The sequence below is a fragment of the Pectinophora gossypiella genome, chromosome 17 (assembly GCF_024362695.1).
Source record: "Pectinophora gossypiella chromosome 17, ilPecGoss1.1, whole genome shotgun sequence".
NCBI classification, from domain to species: Eukaryota; Metazoa; Arthropoda; class Insecta; order Lepidoptera; family Gelechiidae; genus Pectinophora; species Pectinophora gossypiella.
In genome coordinates this window covers 3,937,810-3,956,341 of record NC_065420.1, presented here as the reverse complement: position 1 = coordinate 3,956,341, position 18,532 = coordinate 3,937,810, and the positions used below count along the sequence as shown (strand labels likewise).

The 18,532-nt window shown below is 37.5% G+C and overlaps 2 protein-coding genes across 2 annotated transcripts; one reads left to right on the top strand and one right to left on the bottom strand.

Annotated features, from left to right (window-relative positions):
• LOC126374308 (protein toll-like) lies at nucleotides 1–8,698 on the top strand. The gene is made up of 8 exons (XM_050020855.1): nucleotides 1–257; nucleotides 1,268–1,994; nucleotides 2,925–3,103; nucleotides 3,924–4,054; nucleotides 4,797–4,910; nucleotides 5,740–6,126; nucleotides 6,433–6,594; nucleotides 7,290–8,698. Exons 1-8 carry the CDS (start codon nucleotides 92–94, stop codon nucleotides 8,028–8,030), a joined length of 2,607 nt encoding a protein of 868 aa, XP_049876812.1. The 5' UTR covers nucleotides 1–91; the 3' UTR covers nucleotides 8,031–8,698.
• Nucleotides 8,699–8,855: 157 nt separating this feature from the next.
• On the bottom strand, nucleotides 8,856–16,937 carry LOC126374419 (putative phosphatidate phosphatase). Its single transcript, XM_050021064.1, has 6 exons — nucleotides 16,781–16,937; nucleotides 14,613–14,764; nucleotides 12,436–12,627; nucleotides 10,973–11,140; nucleotides 10,437–10,613; nucleotides 8,856–9,465 (listed from the first exon to the last, which is right to left on the bottom strand). Exons 1-6 carry the CDS (start codon nucleotides 16,848–16,850, stop codon nucleotides 9,361–9,363), a joined length of 864 nt encoding a protein of 287 aa, XP_049877021.1. The 5' UTR covers nucleotides 16,851–16,937; the 3' UTR covers nucleotides 8,856–9,360.
• Between the last annotated feature and the right edge of the window lie 1,595 nt (nucleotides 16,938–18,532).

The window sequence follows — 18,532 nt, the reverse complement described above, 5'->3', positions numbered from 1 at the left end:
GCTCGATTATAACAGTTGGAAACGTTCTTACTTGTAAGCATGTAGTGTTTGAGTGTTGTAGGACCAAATGTGTCCGTAAAATAAAGATAAAATGTTAATACACTTTTGTATTATCATGTTGGTGGCATTGCCTTGTGTTTATACTTACGAAGAGTTAAAGATGGATAATAGTTTCGCTTATGGTGCCTTTAAAACCCTTTGGATTGAACGTGAGATTTATTATACAAGTTACGAAACTATTTTTAACAGTGTTAATGGTAAGTCATTAGGTACCTTTAGCAGTACATTAGCGTATATCATTTTGTGTGTATGGATTTAATGGGCGTGTCCGGGTTTTAGAGAATTGAAACATAAGAATAATTCACGTTAAATTCACTTTTCAATGGAGATATAGATAAATAAGACCAAACCAAGGGGACAAACTTCTGATGGTCTGAAGGATCTCCGAAGACAAGGCAGTAGCCCGAATAGAGAAATGTATGTGTCCATCCACAAAAAATAACCGACGTCTTCACAAAGAATTAAACAAACAAAAATACTAATAATTCGACCATAAACTAAGTAAGTTGATGGTAGGCCTGGCAGAGGAAGACCGAGAAGGACTTGCATTGACCAAATTGAAGATGTCCTTAGAAAAGGTTTAATACGATCCACTCTGAACCGGCGTGCGTGTATGAAGCGATTGATGAATGTGGAGGAAGCGAAAGAAGTGTGTCAGGATCGAAGCAAATGGAATTCTATAGTCTCTGCTTGCCCCGGTGGGAAATAGGCGTAAGTTTATGTATGTATGTACGTATGTATGTATGTATAAACTAAGTGACGGCCAGTGACACACATCACAGTACCTATAGCAGCACCTGCCTGTGGGTACTTACTACTTAATTATAAATTGCTTGTATAATTGATGGTGATTTCCCAGCTGAATGAAAAAATCCTATTGTCTTCTAACAGTTTGATAAAGTTACATAATTTTAGCACTAGCGATGTAGGTTATTAATTCTGTCTTATATCCTAAACTTCTGTCAAATATAATTACTTAGTTTTAGTTGTAATATCCAACTTGTTAACATAAATATGTCCTTCCTCTGAACTTCAATAATGTGCATATTTTGATTTTTAACACGGTTCAACCCATCTATGTCAGTTCTTTGCAAAACTGCCTGTTTTTCGATCATCTTCATTCGTGTGTATTGTATTTTTTGCAACCTTCTTTCTTGTGACTTGTCCTAATTTTTATTTCTTGTTTTCCCACTTTGACACTTTTCAGGTACCATTCAATATAATGGGGATATTCTGATTCTAAAATGCCAAGGAAGATACCTCATCACTGATGTTTTCCCGCCTTTTGAGACTACGTTATCAGCGAGCCACGTCATCATCGAATGTGAACTCCCAGTTACACCTCTAGTGGGAACGTTTCAGGCTCTAAATATTAATGTTACTGCGATTGAAATGCTTAAAATACAAGTTCGCCACCGGGACCCCTTACCACCAGGGAACTACACACCCGGCTTGTCCATTAAAAGCCTTTGTCTTGACACTGTGTACGTCCAAGACTTTCTGGAACACAACCCAGACTTTTTTGTACCGCTAACAAATCTAACGACCTTAATGATATACGGATCTAGGCTTATGCCGCTGCCTGAAACCATAAAATTAGAAGTGCTATCAGTTTGGCATCATTCAAACATAATCAGCTGGGACACGTATTGCGAGAATCTGCGGGAACTGTCCATTTTTGATGTGTCACTTGAATACATCCCAGAAAAGTGGCCGGAGAAATGTTCGCAATTGGCTTCGTTACAAATGAGACGCCTTCATGGGATGGAAACGCAGCGTGTTATTAACAGTGGTATCAACGCAAGCTGCGCCCACCTCCGGAGTTTGTACATAAAAGATTGTAACCAAGACGAGCCTCCATTTGTGATACTCAATGTGGCTAAGGATCTCCTCTATCTCAACATGTCCGTCAATAGAATCGAAGACAATGCACTGTAAGTATTTAGTGTTTAAAGTGTACAATTCAGTCCCATCAATGTCAGATCTTTTCAAAACCACTGTTCTAAGGAGAACTGAATCTTCTGAAGAACTGAAATAGAATTCAGGAATGATAGTTTTCGATCTTTTTTCCTGTAAGTTGTAAGATTTATTTATTTATTAAGGTACATACAACATTACAGTGTAACCCAATGCGCTGTATGACGAGAAAAAATATAAAAACTAATATACAAAAATAGGGGAGGCCTGTGCCCATCAGTGGGACGTATATAGGCTGTTTATGTATGTATGTATACAAAAATACACAATGAATTAAAAAAGAAACAAAAAGAAAAATAAAACTATAAACAACATGAAAAACACTAAAAAAATAGAATTAAAATTTCAAAAATTCTAAAGTAAACTATCACACAGAATATAAAAATTATAATAGAAAAAACAAAACAGTAAATCATGAATAAATCTTCTCGCAAAAAGCCAAACACTCTCTCCATACACTCCACCATCAAGATCAATGATCTATTTCATCAACCCTAGTGCCAGGGTTACTATTGAGCCGCCAAAGGTCCTCGACTGCTTAATGTGCCCTCTGAAGCATGGTTCATCTTAGTTTTGTACAATCTAGTGATCAGCCTGCAAAATCCTAACCAATCTAGGGATCACTTTTTGTGGTATGTGAGCCTAACGCTAAGAGCATTGGACCACGGATGCCGTTTTGTTTTCGATCAGTTTGTGTATTACGCTTTTCGACGATGCAATTTTTAAGCGTCAACGACTTTTTAATAAAAAATAACTTATCCAAAATACTTCCAGCAGATAATAGTATTGCTAGCAGACATTTACCCAGCTGGATAGGTCATTTGACAGTTTTTCAGCACAAAATAAACTTTATTCCGTTTCTAAATTCTAAAATATGTTTCTTTCAGTGTAAACTTCCCTCTTATGAGAAATTTGACGCATTTGGACTTGCAACGCAACCGGCTGACAGGCTGGGGGTTGTTTGACCTGGTGAAGCAGCTGCCCTCGCTGCGGTACTTGAACCTGGACGGCAATTTATTCGTCAACCTGTTTTGCAATTATGAAACTAGAATCAATTCTTTTACTGGTGAGTACCAAACGGAAAATTCGATATTGAATGTTAATACGGAATTATTTGATTACATAAGAGTTGCTGTTGTTCTCTGTTGAAGAAATATTGAAAAATTACATTTATGATGAGGCTCATAATGATAATAGATACCCGCATGCTATAACATGGCTATTTTGGCGTTTGTCCCGAAAGATACTGCTAACTAATTTTTAACTATTCTGAGCGAATTGATATACTTTATTACGTCTAAATCGCCGTCATAGCGTGCCGTTAGTTTAGGTCTCTACCATTGATTTTTTTTAAAACCGAAGATGGGTCGTTCTTCTTTTTTATCGACAATAAAAAGACATTTTCCCAATTAATCGGACTTAACATCTTTAAAATTATAACGGCAATAAATATTTTAAAACATCATATAAAGATCTGTCCGTAAAGGACTATTTAGTGGTTCTCTTTATCTTGGTAACATACTTTTCTTTGCAGGCGCATTCCAAAAAATATTGTGACAGAGTGGCCCTTTTCATCGGAGACAGCATTTCAATATACCACTCTGTCACAAAATTTTGTGAAAAACAATGAAGCTACGTTAATAACTAATTGAGGAACCGATTAGTATTTTGCTTGTATTTTGAGTATAGTAAGATAACTATATTTTTGGACAATGGAAACATGAAATAAAATTCTAAAACATAACTTCTGTAAAGCAGAAAAGCAGTACGTAAGACAGATCATTGTCGATAAAAAAGAAGAACGACCCAGATACACTATGTATGTATATTAAGGCGGATCCTTACGTGGTATGCCTCACAATGTTTGTACTTATCTGCTTTTCCAGCACATCTGCAGTCTCTCGAATGGCTCTCTTTACGAAATATGAAAATGGATCTAACCTGTCTCAAGACCGCATACTTCTCCAAGCTTAGATATTTGGATTTATATTTACAGGAAGATTTACCGTCCTTGACAGTAAGTATTGTAGAAAAATTTTTTCAATTTTTTTCAATTCAAATCAAAACTATTATTTTTTCAATAAGGGGCTTTCCAAGCTACTTTACCTAAAAAATATAGGTGGCGCTGTAAGAATTTTACTGCTTTTAACTTTCTAATTTCATGGATAACAGATATAAGCAACTTTTACCTTTGTTTTTGGGTACAAATGATGACCCTTGTTATTACACCCAGGCACAACACATCTTCCACCCATTATTATTCTGATCAAAATAAAGAGAAACAATATAGGTATCAACATAATTCTATACGTATCTGATCCAAATATCAAGCAACAATTTTTTTTTATATGCTTTTGCGACTAACGACTTTTTGGACGGTCGCCTCCTAAATCGACAAATAAACTCCGGGATGGAATAATGGTGGGTACAAACTTTTTGCCGGCAACCTAATCTTAACGAACTACTCACAACAAACTGACGAAAGGACAGAGAGCACAAGAGACTGGTTGAAGGTGGACAGCACATATGAACTAATTCGCGTGACTGAAGACAGAACAACTTTTGGGACGGTCACCTCCTTAATCCACAAATGATTTATGGTACTTGAAAATGAATTTCCTTTTGTCCGGCCAAGTTGTTAATACCATCTGCGGCAAATTTACAACAAGTCATATAAAAAAAAGATGAATTTCCCACTGGTGGCGCAACCATGGTGTCCTAGTATGATAAGGCTCTCATTCTTTGCGTCTGTTTCTCAGTTGGAGCTGCCGCAAACCAACGCAAAAAACCTAGAAGTAGACTTGCGTGGTCGTCATGTAGGAACTATTAACAACATAGTTAATAACTACGACTATGACAAGATACTAAAGGGGGTGAGTGTACAAGTTATTTTGTGTTTGCTTCATGCAGGAGTTTTAAATTCACCCCTGAAATTGGCCCCTAATAAGAGCCAAAAATAATCCGAATTTGATACAATGTCTTAGGATGATTATGAAACAGACATCTTCTGAAACAAGTTAATATCGAGTTAAGAATATGGTTCATATTTACTTGAATTTAGAAATGATTATTATTCAGTGGGTGGAAGCGGTAGAGTTGGAAGGTAAAAGTCTTGGGGTGGTATTAATAGACTAACCTCAGCTTCGAGACGGTCCTCAAGATTATGTCAATGTGACAATTCTTATATAAAAACAGGGTTTTGAGCATGATCTTGAGGGCTCAGCTGAAATTAGTTTATTAATACCACCCTAAGTGAATATAACGCGATCAAGTGCAGGATGTTATAAAGCCCAGGAAGAGTATTCTAAACCGGCGACCATGCATAAAGACTTTAGTGAGAGTGGAAGAATCGAAAGTGGTGTCAGGATTGTAGTAAGAGGAATTCCGTGGTCTCTGCCTGTCCCGACGGGAACAGGCATGTATGTATGTATGTATGTATGTATTATTATTAGTAGATTCGATCCTCAGTGTTAGGACGTGAATAAAAAGTACCTAAGTAATGTGATGTTTTAACTATTAATATAATACTACTATTACTATGGACAAATGCCTGAAAAGTCACACCACATTTAGATTAAACTGTCTTAAGGGGCCTCTACGTGTTGGCTTCGGCCCCACGCACGCCTTCCACAAGTCCGGGACTCCGTAGGCCCGAGATATGGAAACGACATACAAATAATAATAATATTTTTCTTTTCAAAGACATTTTGGGGTACAGTTCCAGAATATAAAACAAATGTAACTATATGGCTGACGTCTATAGACTGCGATTGCAATAACATATTGTTCATAAAAGCCGTTAGAGACGGGCTACTATCGTTCCCAGAATTGATATGCAATAACTCTGGAATCGAAGTAATACATGAACCTACAGAGAATATTGACTGTAAATTAATTGTTGCTGCAAATGGTTGCTCTGTGAGGTATTTCCAACGTGAAGCTACAGCAAGAGTAGTATGCCATGGTGGCAGAAAAAGCGACAAGTCGTACCCAGAGTACGAGGAGGACCACATTCACACTGTAAGCATCAATGCTTCTAATGATGAAATCTCTTCACTGCGGCACATGAAATTGACTGAGTGGCTCGAGGTAATATTTTGTATACGCGTTATTTTTAAAATTTGAAATTTCAGCGAAAGCTTCTGTCAACATTTTAGAAAAAAAATGGCTTATTTATGATGTCATTCTGAGATAGTCTGAATGCGTCTGATATTTCTTCAAAAAATTTAAAACCACATCGAAGCAATGTCAAATTATTTTTAAATGCGCAAATGTTGAACAGCAATATTGCTTTTCAGATGAGCTGTTTCGATGTGGCCTTTTTAACCCCTGTTCCTATTGATGTCATGTAATGTCGTAACAACATAAGAAGGTTCTGATAATATTTTACTTCAGGTCCTGGACCTCCGAAACAACCAGATAGCGCGCCTGGATGCGAATGATTCGCATCGTCTGTTTGCACTTCCTGAGCGACGAGTGTGGCTGAGTGGAAACAAAATCATTTGTGACTGTGACAACAAACCACTACTTGATGCCTTGCATGAGCATCGCCATCAGGTAAATTATTATCTAATGAAATCTATTTTTACCAGGTTTGGAAATTATTTTCTTTCTGTTTTTGCAGGCATTCGAAATTTTGTTATCGTTCTATACGGAGTTGTCATATCTACATAGTATCACGAGTGGCGATCTATACAATGTTGTTTTTTAATTTACTGTAGATAGGCCTTAAATTGACCACATTTACCTTGTAAACTATTAATCCCAACACCCTTATTATAAGATGTTTATTCGAACTTTCCGCGACATCGTCCTCAGGGTCTTCCTCAAATTCAGCTCAAAATCGGTACTCATAGACGGCGCCTCAACCTTAACTCTAGTTTACTGCAGTAAGGCGTGACGTCATCATTTTCATATTATTTTGTTGGCAGTATGATATGCTCCATAGAATAGTCCTCAAATCAAGGATGTTAATGTCAACTTAAAATACCACAATGTTCAGCTGAGGTGTCTGAGTCTCAGTCGAGTGGAGGAAGACTCGAGTGAACATATTAGAAGACGGGTGTATGACTCCGCTTTGAAGACTTGAAACAGACTGAACTGTTTCAAACCATCGCTGTATACTTTGCATTGTACAACATTTCCATCATGCCCACCACCACCTCATATTCAAGGACAGTACTTCTAAAGCCGTGGTTAGTGTCTATGAAACATAAACATAAACCTTTTAAATAAAACCATTATTATTTCAGGTGGTTGATTTTGACTCTATTATATGCTTCAATACCGGAATGTCCTTATCTTCGGTGACGTCATATGAAGTGTGCCAAGTTGGATTGCGAATAGCAGTAGCTGTCAATAGTGTCTTTGCTTTGTTAATTTTAGTAGCAGCTGTATATTTGTGGCGCAACAGACTTAGGCTGAAGATATACCTGTACTCGCGGGGTTTGTGTCTGTTCTGTTTGCGAGAAGAGGACGTTGACTCCGACAAACCGTACGACGCATTCCTCTCGTTTGCTCACGGCGATATGGAGTACGTCAATGAAGTGTTACTGCCACAGCTGGAGGCCGAGCCGTACTCATACCGCGTGTGCGTGCACTACCGGGACTGGCCGGTAGGAGACTGGATCCCGGCGCAGATCATGCGTTCGGTGAGCCTCTCCAAGCGCACGATCATTCTGCTATCGCGGAACTTCATCGCGTCTATATGGGCGTCTTTAGAGTTCCGATATGCAGTGGCCAGTGCTACACAGGAGAATCGTATGCGACTTTTAGTACTCATCCTGGATGATGTTCTCAACGAAACACTGGATCCAGAAATGCAGGGATACCTCAACTACAACACGTATCTGACGTGCGATGACCCTTGGTTCTGGGAGAAGCTGCGATACGCGATGCCGCACCGCAAGCAGCTTAAAAGAACAAAGACCTCCAATGTATTTACTCCTAACCCTATGGCAGAAGAAATACTAATGGCATCGCTGACTGACTGAGCTTAGAACCTTATTTTTTATAGGGTCCATACATAAATCTCTGGGCGACATCCCACTCGCGTGAGAGAGTACTGCGGGGCGGAAGGCAACAGGGAAACCACTGCCCTATTTTTCCCAAAAAAGTAGCGTGGACATTGCTACACCGACAAGAGCGTAGCTTTTAAATTGGTGATGACATACAGGGTGTTAGTGACATCGTAACGAAAACTTTGAGGGATGATTGACACCATGATTCTGAGATGATATCAAGTGGAATTTTCCGTCGCAAAAGTATGGAACAGAAAATAACTTAAAAAAAATAAAAATTTTCATGAATTTTCCGACTGAAAATTCCACTTGATTTCAACTCAGAATCATGGTCTGAATCATCCCCCTCAGTATTCGTTACGGTGTCACTAACACCCATACCTACTTGTATGGCTACAGTATGTACTTGCGCGGGGTGTAAGTGACATCGTAACGAATACTGAGGGGGATGATTCAGCTGATTATTCTGAGTTAATATCAAGTGGAATTTTTCATCGCAAAAGTATAGAATTGAAAATAATTTAAAAAAACAAAAAAAAATCATGAATTTTGCGTCGGAAAATTCCAGTTCATATGAACTCAGAATCATCCCCCTCAGTATTCGTTACGATGTCACTAACATCCTGTATATAAATAAAGATAAATATTGTTATAATTTTTTAAATTTCATAAAGTGATGAATGTCCATTATTTATTAATATAACATACAAAATTTAAAAACAACGGGTTTTATTTTTAATTTTTATATTAATTACAACAAATTATTCTAAATCTAAAACTATAAGTACAATTTTATTCAAAAACTAATTACCATTTTTTGATTATTACCTGGAGTAGTTTGGCACGCAATGTTCACGTTGACCAGTTTGCTATAATCAAAAGATCAGGCTTTTAAACTGTTGCATGTTGCTATAATTTTATCAAAAGGCGTCTGATGAAATGTTTAAAGAACTAAATATAAAATAACATTATTTTTACACACGCTATTTAAAAAAGAACATATAAGTTATCTACGTTGATACAACGCATTTCTCCTCGACTAGCACATTTTAATATTTTTAACTTAATAGATACTATAATTAAAGCAAGGTAGGTACATATACATAAGTAACTAAAATTAACATTACTTACTTAAAACCGACTCTAATTTAACTTTAAAAAACATAACCTAAGACTACCTTCATAAATACAGAATATTTGAGTTTGACTTTGCGTTGGGATAAACCCACGTTGGGTTTAGCAACGCTATTTAGCGTTTAAGGTGTCTCTTCTATGATTTTCGGTAAATAAATATATAAAAAAGTTAAGCTGAGACCGCTGGGGCGTGACACGTTGTCAAATGTATCTCATTCTGCGGCAGTGGCGCGTGGTCCTTTTTTGTTTTTAATAGATCCGTACCCCAGGTCCACTGAAACAAAAACAACACAGATAATCAGAACACTGCCGTAATAGATTACATTTAAGTACATTTATTTCATATTTGGTTGTTCATACGTTTTACATAAGGTCAATGTGGGGAAGACCGGCATACTGGCATATGAATCTTACTAGCGCCATCTACAGTTTTTAGCTCGGACTAACTCTTTAAGTACTGTTTTATCGACAGAGACGTACGACGCTAGTCAATAGTCATTCAAAATCAGAATTACTTATTGAAAGAATTGGCACTAGACGGTCTTCCCCACATTGACTTTACCCGACATAAAAAGGAAACGACAAAAATGTATTCGTCACTTAATAGAATACATACCTACAATATGAAATAGAGTACAGTTTAAAAAATGTAAAGTTAAAAAATACAATTAAATTAATTACAATAAAATAAATTAAAGCAAATAAAGACATCAAAATCTTAATAAGACCGAATGTCCTTTAGAAGAAAAAGGTTCTTAGTTCATCTTGCGATGGATGTACCTCTGACTACCCCAATTGGGATATAGTTGTGAGCTTATGTTGTGTTTGTAAAGGCAGAGACGATTGCGTGATTCATTCACATGTAACCGGCAAGTTCGGATAACCCTTGCTCGTATCATTACAGACAAAAATAACAGAAGTAAAGGAACTATAGTTTTTGCAGTTATTTTTACCAAGTTACATATTGATAACGATTACGATTGAGGTCAATTATTGTGATTACCTACATGTTCAACAATGGTTGAGGTAAAACGGGGCATTGACTTGTTAATTACCCCAACAAGAATCGAACTCTTTATTTAGATAAACATTGGCCCCGATTCCTGCAGACACCTCCTAATTTTATTTTAAATTATACCTGTCATTTTTTTATCCGCGTAAATAAAATAGCGATATTGCTTTTTCATATGAATTGATTATTTTACCATTAGGATCACGAGCTTGTATTAACGCATGCGAACTCACCACGATGATAGCAAAGGCGAGCCCCATGGAGTACCCAGCGAGCACGTCGCTCCAGTGGTGCTTGTAGTCGGAGACCCTGGACAGTGCTGTGAACCAGCTCAGCATCACGACGGCAAACTGCAGCGCGTGCCGCAGCGTGCGGGTACCGCGCCAAGTCATTCGTTGCTCGAGGTACAGCTGAAATATAATGAGTTATAATTATCAAATTGCACAATTTAGCGTGTAACGTCCTCCGTGGTCCAGTGGTTGAGCGTTGGGCTCACGATCCGGAGGTCCCGGGTTCGAAACCCAGTGGCGACATATTACAAAAATCACTGTGTGAGTCTTAATTTGGTTAGGACATTGCAGGCTGATGATCCGATTGTCTGAAAGTAAGATCCGTGTTTCGAAATGCACGTTAAGCGGTGGTCCCGCAAGTACGTAGTTGTTACGTGAACCATGTCAAGGGCCTTTGGCGGCTATGGTTTAAATCCCATGTAACAGGGGGCGAACCTATTAACAAACCACGTGATATCAATTTTATATACAGAACTTACAGCGAGATAGATCATAGTGTACGCAGCCCAAGAGGAGTGGCCACTGAGGAAGGACATGCGCATATCCTTGAATTTCTCAGTGAGCACGCCTGTGCAGGTGTACTCATGCGCCTGAATGTACCGCCGCTGCCACTCAGGGGCGTCGCAGTCCACTGAGGGTTGACACACCTGAGGAGAGTTCATTTATTTCGTTAGTACATTCTAGTTGGTGGGTAGTCACAGAATGCTGTGCAGTGATGGGCAGTAAAAAGGCAGAAAACTTAGTAAAAAACTTTATTACATTTGAAAAAGAAAAGCAGTCAGTGTCCTTATAACGGGAACATTCCCATTTTCCGAACATTCTCAGGAACGACACATAACTCACAATTGCTGCTCATAATTGCTGCTTAGCAATAAGGCCGCCAGATTGTACTGTATCTATCATCATCTGTGTTAATTTGTTTTGTATTGATTTGATTTGATTTTAACAGCCTCCGTGGTCTAGTGGTTAGAGCGTTAGGCTCACGATCTGGAGGTCCGGGTTCGATTCCCGATGGGGACATTGTCGAAATCACTTTGTGAGACTGTCCTTTGTTTGGTAAGGACTTTTCAGGCTTGAATCACCTGATTGTCCGAAAAAGTAAGATGATTCCGTGCTTCGGAGGGCACGTTAAGCCGTTGGTCCCGGCTATTAGCCGTAAAAACACCTCCACCAACCCGCATTGGAGCAGCGTGGTGGAGTATGCTCCATACACCCTCCGGTTGATTGAGGGGAGGCCTGTGCCCAGCAGTGGGACGTATATAGGCTGTTTATGTTATGTATGATTTGATTTGATAACTCGTGTTGTAACTGTTGCGTGATATTATCAGTCAGAAACTAAGAGCAACATTTAAGGTGAACGCGTACCTCGACGCACCGCAGGAGCCGCACGCGCAAAATTCATCGCATTTTGCGGCAAAATGCGGATGGATCGTGCGGCGCTATAAAATGCGATAACACTGGCGCGTGCGGCTCCAGTGGCGCGGCGCGCCTAGATGCGCGTTCACCTTTACAGCTGAGTTTTTATATAACCTGGGAAATTAGGCTATTTGGAAAATATCACAGAGTACTCCCACTAATAACATTTTTTTGTGTGTTTTCAATAGACTGCGTATGAACTATAATATGATACTGCTTGCTACAAAGAACTGTGAACGACCCAAGAACTGTCACTGAAGTATCTACTTAGAAATAGAAAAAAAATATTTAATGAATACTAAGTAGATATAATGTAGATGGGGCGAATCTATACTTTCTCATCCGGATCATTTATTTCAATACCTCTGTTCAATTTTTCACTGTATTCTCGAATATTATAATTACAAATTAAACATTAATACAATTATAAATTAACAATGTAGATGCTCTGGAATCTAGTTGACAGATGACAGCTTTCTCATAACAAGGTTAATTTTTCTGTTTGGGCAAATCATAAAAGTCTTACATCGAAGAAATGCGGCCGTGGTCTTCCGATAGTATTCTTGGCAATTTGTGTGGTGAGCTCGACGAAGCAGACACCTAGCCCGAAGGAGACTGCGGTGCAGTAGAACCCTCGGATCCAGGCTGGGATCCTCACACCTAGGCAACGCTGGTCATCCTTGTCATGTCGGAGGACCGCCCATTCGCAGATCAGAAACTGTTAAAATACACTAGGATGGTTAAAAAGCTAATAGGCAATTCATCTATAAAGCAATATTGCAATATGACATTTGCGCATATATGTTGATACATAAGGAATGGGAAGATGTACGAAACAGAATTATGAGACCTGAGGTATGGTCGGAAGATTATGTACTTACACAAAACATGACAAAATCTGAAGACTATATCCCAATAGGCTAGTTTCCAACTAGTCAAATCAGTTACTTTTAACTAAACGTCAAATTAATACGAAATTACTATGGAATTTGAATGAAAAGGTACATTGTGACGTCATAGAAAACGTGATAAAATGTGGGACTTTATTACGTTTTTTCTTGATTAAAATTCATGAATAAGTTAAATAGAAAAAAAAGAGAATGTTTTTCGTCAGTTTTAGATTTGAGAGCTTTATTTAGTAATCAGAATTTCATAATTTATCTTTGACATAGGAAACTACCCAATTGCCTGTCTGTATCTAGGGATCAATCAAGATTATCCACAGAAACAGCCTATATACGTCCCACTGCTGGGCACAGGCCTCCCCTCAATCAACCGGAGGGTGTATGGAGCATACTCCACCACGCTGCTCCACTGCGGGTTGGTGGAGATGTTTTTACGGCTAATAGCCGGGACCAACGGCTTAACGTGCCCTCCGAAGCACAGAATCATCTTACTTTTTCGGACAATCAGGTGATTCAAGCCTGAAAAGTCCTTACCAAACAAAGGACAGTCTCACAAAGTGATTTCGACAATGTCCCCATCGGGAATCGAACCCGGACCTCCTAGCCTAACGCTCTAACCACTAGACCACGGAGGCTGGGATCAAGCATGATTATCCATTACATGCAATTTAACAATTAAAGACATTATTACGGTTTATTTCCTTAACCGGATAACACCAACGTAGATCGTCAAGTGAGGTAGCTCAGTGTCAAGAACTCTCGACTCGAAACTTGCGGGTTTAAGTTCGAAACTTTGCTTGTACAGCGGAAAGTATAACCACATCACTAATATGGGTGAATCTCAAAATTTTGTTGTTTGGTGGCGAAATTTCATATTATTTTTTCGTGAAAAATTGGGTTCCGACATGAAAAAGATCCAATAGGATCCTCGGTTCCGACATGAAAAAGGAATTTTTCAATTCCCAATTTTCCCAATTTCCCCAATTTTTCACGAAAAAAATATATGACAGTCGCCACCAAACTTGACACATTTTGATATTCACCCATATATGCCACAGTACAGACAATATCAATATATATACGATATTTTATCTTGATAAAATGGATCAAATCACAATCAACGCAATCTTTTTGTGTGTCATTCATTATTCATCGAACACCGGAAGAATCTTTATCCATATATATACTCATACTAATGCGAAACAAATTCTATTTCTTTTTAACGCCTTAATTACTGTGCCAATTGGGTCGTGTACTAGGTTCGAGATAAATTATGAAGTTCTGGTTACTAAATAAAGACAGATCTAAATTTAACGAAAAACGTTTTCTTTTTTTTATTTAACTTATTTATGAGTTTTAATCAAGAAAAACGTAATTATAAGTTCGACATTTTATCACGTTTTTCTATGACGTCACAGTGTGCTTTTTCATACTAATTCCATAGTAATTTCGTGTTTTATCGTTTAATACAAAGTAACTGATTTGATTAGTTGGAAACTAGCCTATTTAAATAATTTGACTGCAAATAATGTAAAGCCTATTTATTTATATTGTGAACCGTCATTGTTCAAAATTTCTTGTTCGTTAAATAAATAAATATTAACTGATTAGTAGTACTACCTACCTGAGTAAGTTATGACGGTTAAATTAGGTATTGTAATTGGCAGCCCTCAGACGTCACACACACACACACACACACACACTTGCGCGTGTTAATAACGTCAATGTGTAGTGTCTGTGTAAAACGAGGTTGTTCATATGAAGTGTCCGGGTTTGTGAATAATAATAACATACTCACAGCTAATATAGGCAGTGCCAGTCCAACTATCCTGAGCATTAGGACAGTAACAGTGTCATTGTTGTAGGGAAACATCAGACTCTCATCTCCACAGAAGAACCCTCGCTGGAACGGCATCCATATGTAGTTCGCCGTGAAGAGGAGGAGACCCACTGGAAATGAAATATAAAACGGTGACTTTTGATAGTCGCACACGCAGTGAAGCAGCGTCAAAGAATCAGGAATAATACGAAGCGTGATGGTATGCTACAAACCCCCTCCGGTTGATTGAGGGGAGGCATGTGCCCAGTAGTGGGACATAATATTTTTTTGTGGAAGGAACATTTGTGGAAGGGACATTTTGGGGATGAGACATTTTGTGAAAGGGACATTTTGGGGATGAGACATTTTGCGGAAGGGTCATTTTGTGAAAGAGACATTTTGGGGATGACACATTTTGTGGAAGGTACATTTTGTGAAAGAGACATTTTGGGGATGAGACATTTTGCGGAAGGGACATTTTGTGAAAATGACATTTTGGGGATGAAACATTTTGCGGAAGGGACATTTTGTGGAAGGAACATTTGTGAGAGGGACGCTTTGTGGAAGGGACAATATGGACTTCAACGCCAGCAACACAAGGTAAATAAGCGCCTGAACGTACAATCACTGATAACAACTATTATTATGCTGTTTATAAAAAAAATACTTATGTTTATTATTGTGTCGGTAGGGTAATTGTCATCACATTTGACAGTATTATATAACTATAATCCTGCTAACGCACGTGGCCGGAGGGAATAAGACCTTAAACCCCCTTAGGCCCTTAAAAGTCATAAATGGCTGCATAAAGTGTCTTCTACTTAAGTTATTGCCCTACCTATAACGGATGTCTGTGTGTGTAGGTATATAACATATTTATTATGCAGATTCTTAGTTTAACATTGACGTAGGTTTTTTTTATCTTTGATGGGTTTGCTCTTGGCCCCAGACTTGCCCGAAGGCATTGACGAGGCCTAAGATGGAGCGAGCTCGCCCAGAAGGTGTCTGTTCACTCTGGCCTTGAAAGCACCCAGGTTATACGCATATTTATAGGTTTATTTTTATATCTACATTCTTTTTTATCTACATTTTTTTCTTACACGTGTAAGGATAAATCTCAATAAAATTGAGTGTTCTGAAATAAAAATGTTGCCTAACCTGTAAACCACATAGCAGTAATAATATTAGACTGGTTGTTATACTTGATTTTTTGTCTACTTAGGTACTTTTTTGTCAAAATATGCAAATGTACTTAAAATTATCAAAAATGGTGCTTATTCCAGTACACACCATCTAATTTTATTTTAAGTTATAAGTACCTGTCATTTTCTTATCCACTGAAATGGAAAAGGGACGGGTAATCGACAGGCATATAATTTATGGAACACACGTCAATTTTAGGCAGAAATTAAAAAATCCCTCCCAAAATTTATATCGGCTAGTAACCCGACAGAATTAATTAAGTTAACAGCGCTCGTCAAACAGGCGGGTATTAATTCATTTTTAAAATTAACAATTGTCAACCATCCGAACCTTTCCATTTAGGCAGTTAAGAAAATGACGGGTATAACTTAAAATAAAATTAAGAGGTGTCTGGACTGCAGGAATCGGGGCCAGTATGTATTCAAACTTGGGAACCCTAAGGATTTTTTGAAATCGAATAAAATTTGTTTTAAATAATTAAGTATCCACTTGCGACTGATCCGTTATTTAAGTGGACCTATATATTCTATGTAAGTAAATTAAACACCTGTAGTTAGAAGTACGCGAGAAGGTCACGAGTACTAATATGTATACATTTTGAAACCCTGTCACATTATTTGGCAAATTAAAATGTCAAATATGATAGTGCGACATGGTTCTAAAGTGGGTAAGAACATGCATGATATTGCTCATGACTGTTCATCCAATTAATATAATTATAACAGAACTACAAACTAATATATATAAAGTAAGCCAGCCAGCCAGCCTAGGGTACGTAAGGTTGGTAATCCCCGACAAATTACACGATAGAAGAAGACAGATATATAAAAAAAAAGCTCGGTAAGCTGGGTAAGCTCGTTCCAACGTCGATCTCTTCTTCTTGTAGAAGAACGAAGTCAAGAGCAAACCCATCTTAATAAAAAAAAAAAAAAAAAAAAACTTACATCCACAGAATAAAAATCCATCCAGGACGACTTTTCGAAGAATATGTATGGATACTTCGTCTTTTGACATCTTGTCCGTTGGCCTTTCGTTCCTCCGTCTAAATATTTCGGCTGTTCGTACACCTAGCGTCTACGATAGTCGCGAGTGATATGCCAATATACTCAAGAACCCGTAGCCTTATATGTACTCTTTACTTGTTATCTTTGCCCTACTGTGATGTAAAATCTACCTACTGGATAGGGCATTTTATTTTTGAACAAATAAAATATAAGAGATGTTTTGACTTCACTCCAAGCATTCTGTTTTTGTTTTCGTCCGTTATTTTCTGGTTTTGATAACATGGTTCATTAAATCGATTGGAGATACTTAGTTTAACTTTATTTTGATAGGGTCACAATTTGAATCATGAAGTTTGGTAGTTATAAATAATAATTATTGTATCATCCCGGACATTTCGTAAGGGAGGTTGTGTCCTCATCAATATGTAACTCACCCTGTGACCATGTCTACCATTCATTATGGTACCCCTGACACCAGGGTTGATGTGGTTGGTCATCCACCTTACAACCTACGGGTAGGTTAGAAGTCAATCGTTATGAGTTTTAATCATCATAATATTTTTCCGAGGGTGGGGAGAATCGTGGTAGATCAGTTGGTAGAACGTTTGACGCTCACTTTCACAGGTTCGAAATCGACAGTCACAATAGATACCGACCTAGTTTAAAGACATATTTATTATATGTGATACTTAAAAAAATATTTTATAGGTACAACTAATCTAGTATTAAATAATTCTTGGTAACACGATCATTCGCAGGACATTCGATGTAACTCGTAGTAAATAGATAGCGTGTTGGTAAGTAGTACATAGGTATCTAATCTTTTGGAAAATCATTGTATTAGACATACTTTTAATGATAGGGCTGCTACCTTTGTTAAAATATTTTTATGTATCTACAGATATTTTTACATTGAAATATTATTTATTTATTTATTTATTTCAAATCGGGAAACAAACAGCTTAAATAACAATTTAAAAAATGCAAATAGTTTGTACATTAGCCAATGAAGTCTCCACTTAATATTATGTCTTATTTGGTCTAAATGAGGGACTTAATTTCCAATCGTCGTTCCCTAAACACACATAGATGGCATTGTTCAATTTAACGTGATAATTACCCATTTTCTTATTGCTGGGGTACATAATAGCCATTACATTACATTCAAAAATGTAATACAATGGCAGAAACATACATAAAACTAATTGTTGCTCGATATTTGGACCACATTATGCATAGAATGTTCTTGCTACCTATTTTGCTTCTCTTTATTTTGATCAGAATAATAATGGGTTGAAGTTGTAATTGTAACTTGGTGTATGTAAGTTTGTAAATGTGGCGTCCAATATGGAAATAAATATTTTCTTTCTTTCTTTCTAATAAAAAGGATCATCATTTATACCCAAAAACAAAGTTGAAAGATGTCTGTTATCAATGAAATTATTCCCGATCTCCTAATTACCCTTTTTATTACACCCAGGCACAACACATCTTCCACCTATTATTATTCTGATCAAAATAAAGAGAAGCAATATAGGTAGCAACATAGTTCTATACATAATGTGATCCAAATATCAAGCAACAATTATTTTTATATTATGCTTCTGTTTAAGATAGTATTTTGGAATTACGTACTCAAGTAATGAGAAAATAGGTACCTAATTAACACGTTAAATCTCGACAACGCTATTT

Coding starts and splice junctions, on each gene's coding strand:
- LOC126374308 (XM_050020855.1), top strand. CDS start 92: ATGTTAATACACTTTTGTATTATCATGTTGGTGGCATTGCCTTGTGTT. Junction 258..1,267: donor TATTTTTAACAGTGTTAATG/GTAAGTCATTAG, acceptor GACACTTTTCAG/GTACCATTCAATATAATGGG. Junction 1,995..2,924: donor AGAATCGAAGACAATGCACT/GTAAGTATTTAG, acceptor TGTTTCTTTCAG/TGTAAACTTCCCTCTTATGA.
- LOC126374419 (XM_050021064.1), bottom strand. CDS start 16,850: ATGTCAAAAGACGAAGTATCCATACATATTCTTCGAAAAGTCGTCCTG. Junction 14,765..16,780: donor TGGATTTTTATTCTGTGGAT/GTAAGTTTTTTT, acceptor TTTCATTTCCAG/TGGGTCTCCTCCTCTTCACG. Junction 12,628..14,612: donor TGGCACTGCCTATATTAGCT/GTGAGTATGTTA, acceptor GTATTTTAACAG/TTTCTGATCTGCGAATGGGC.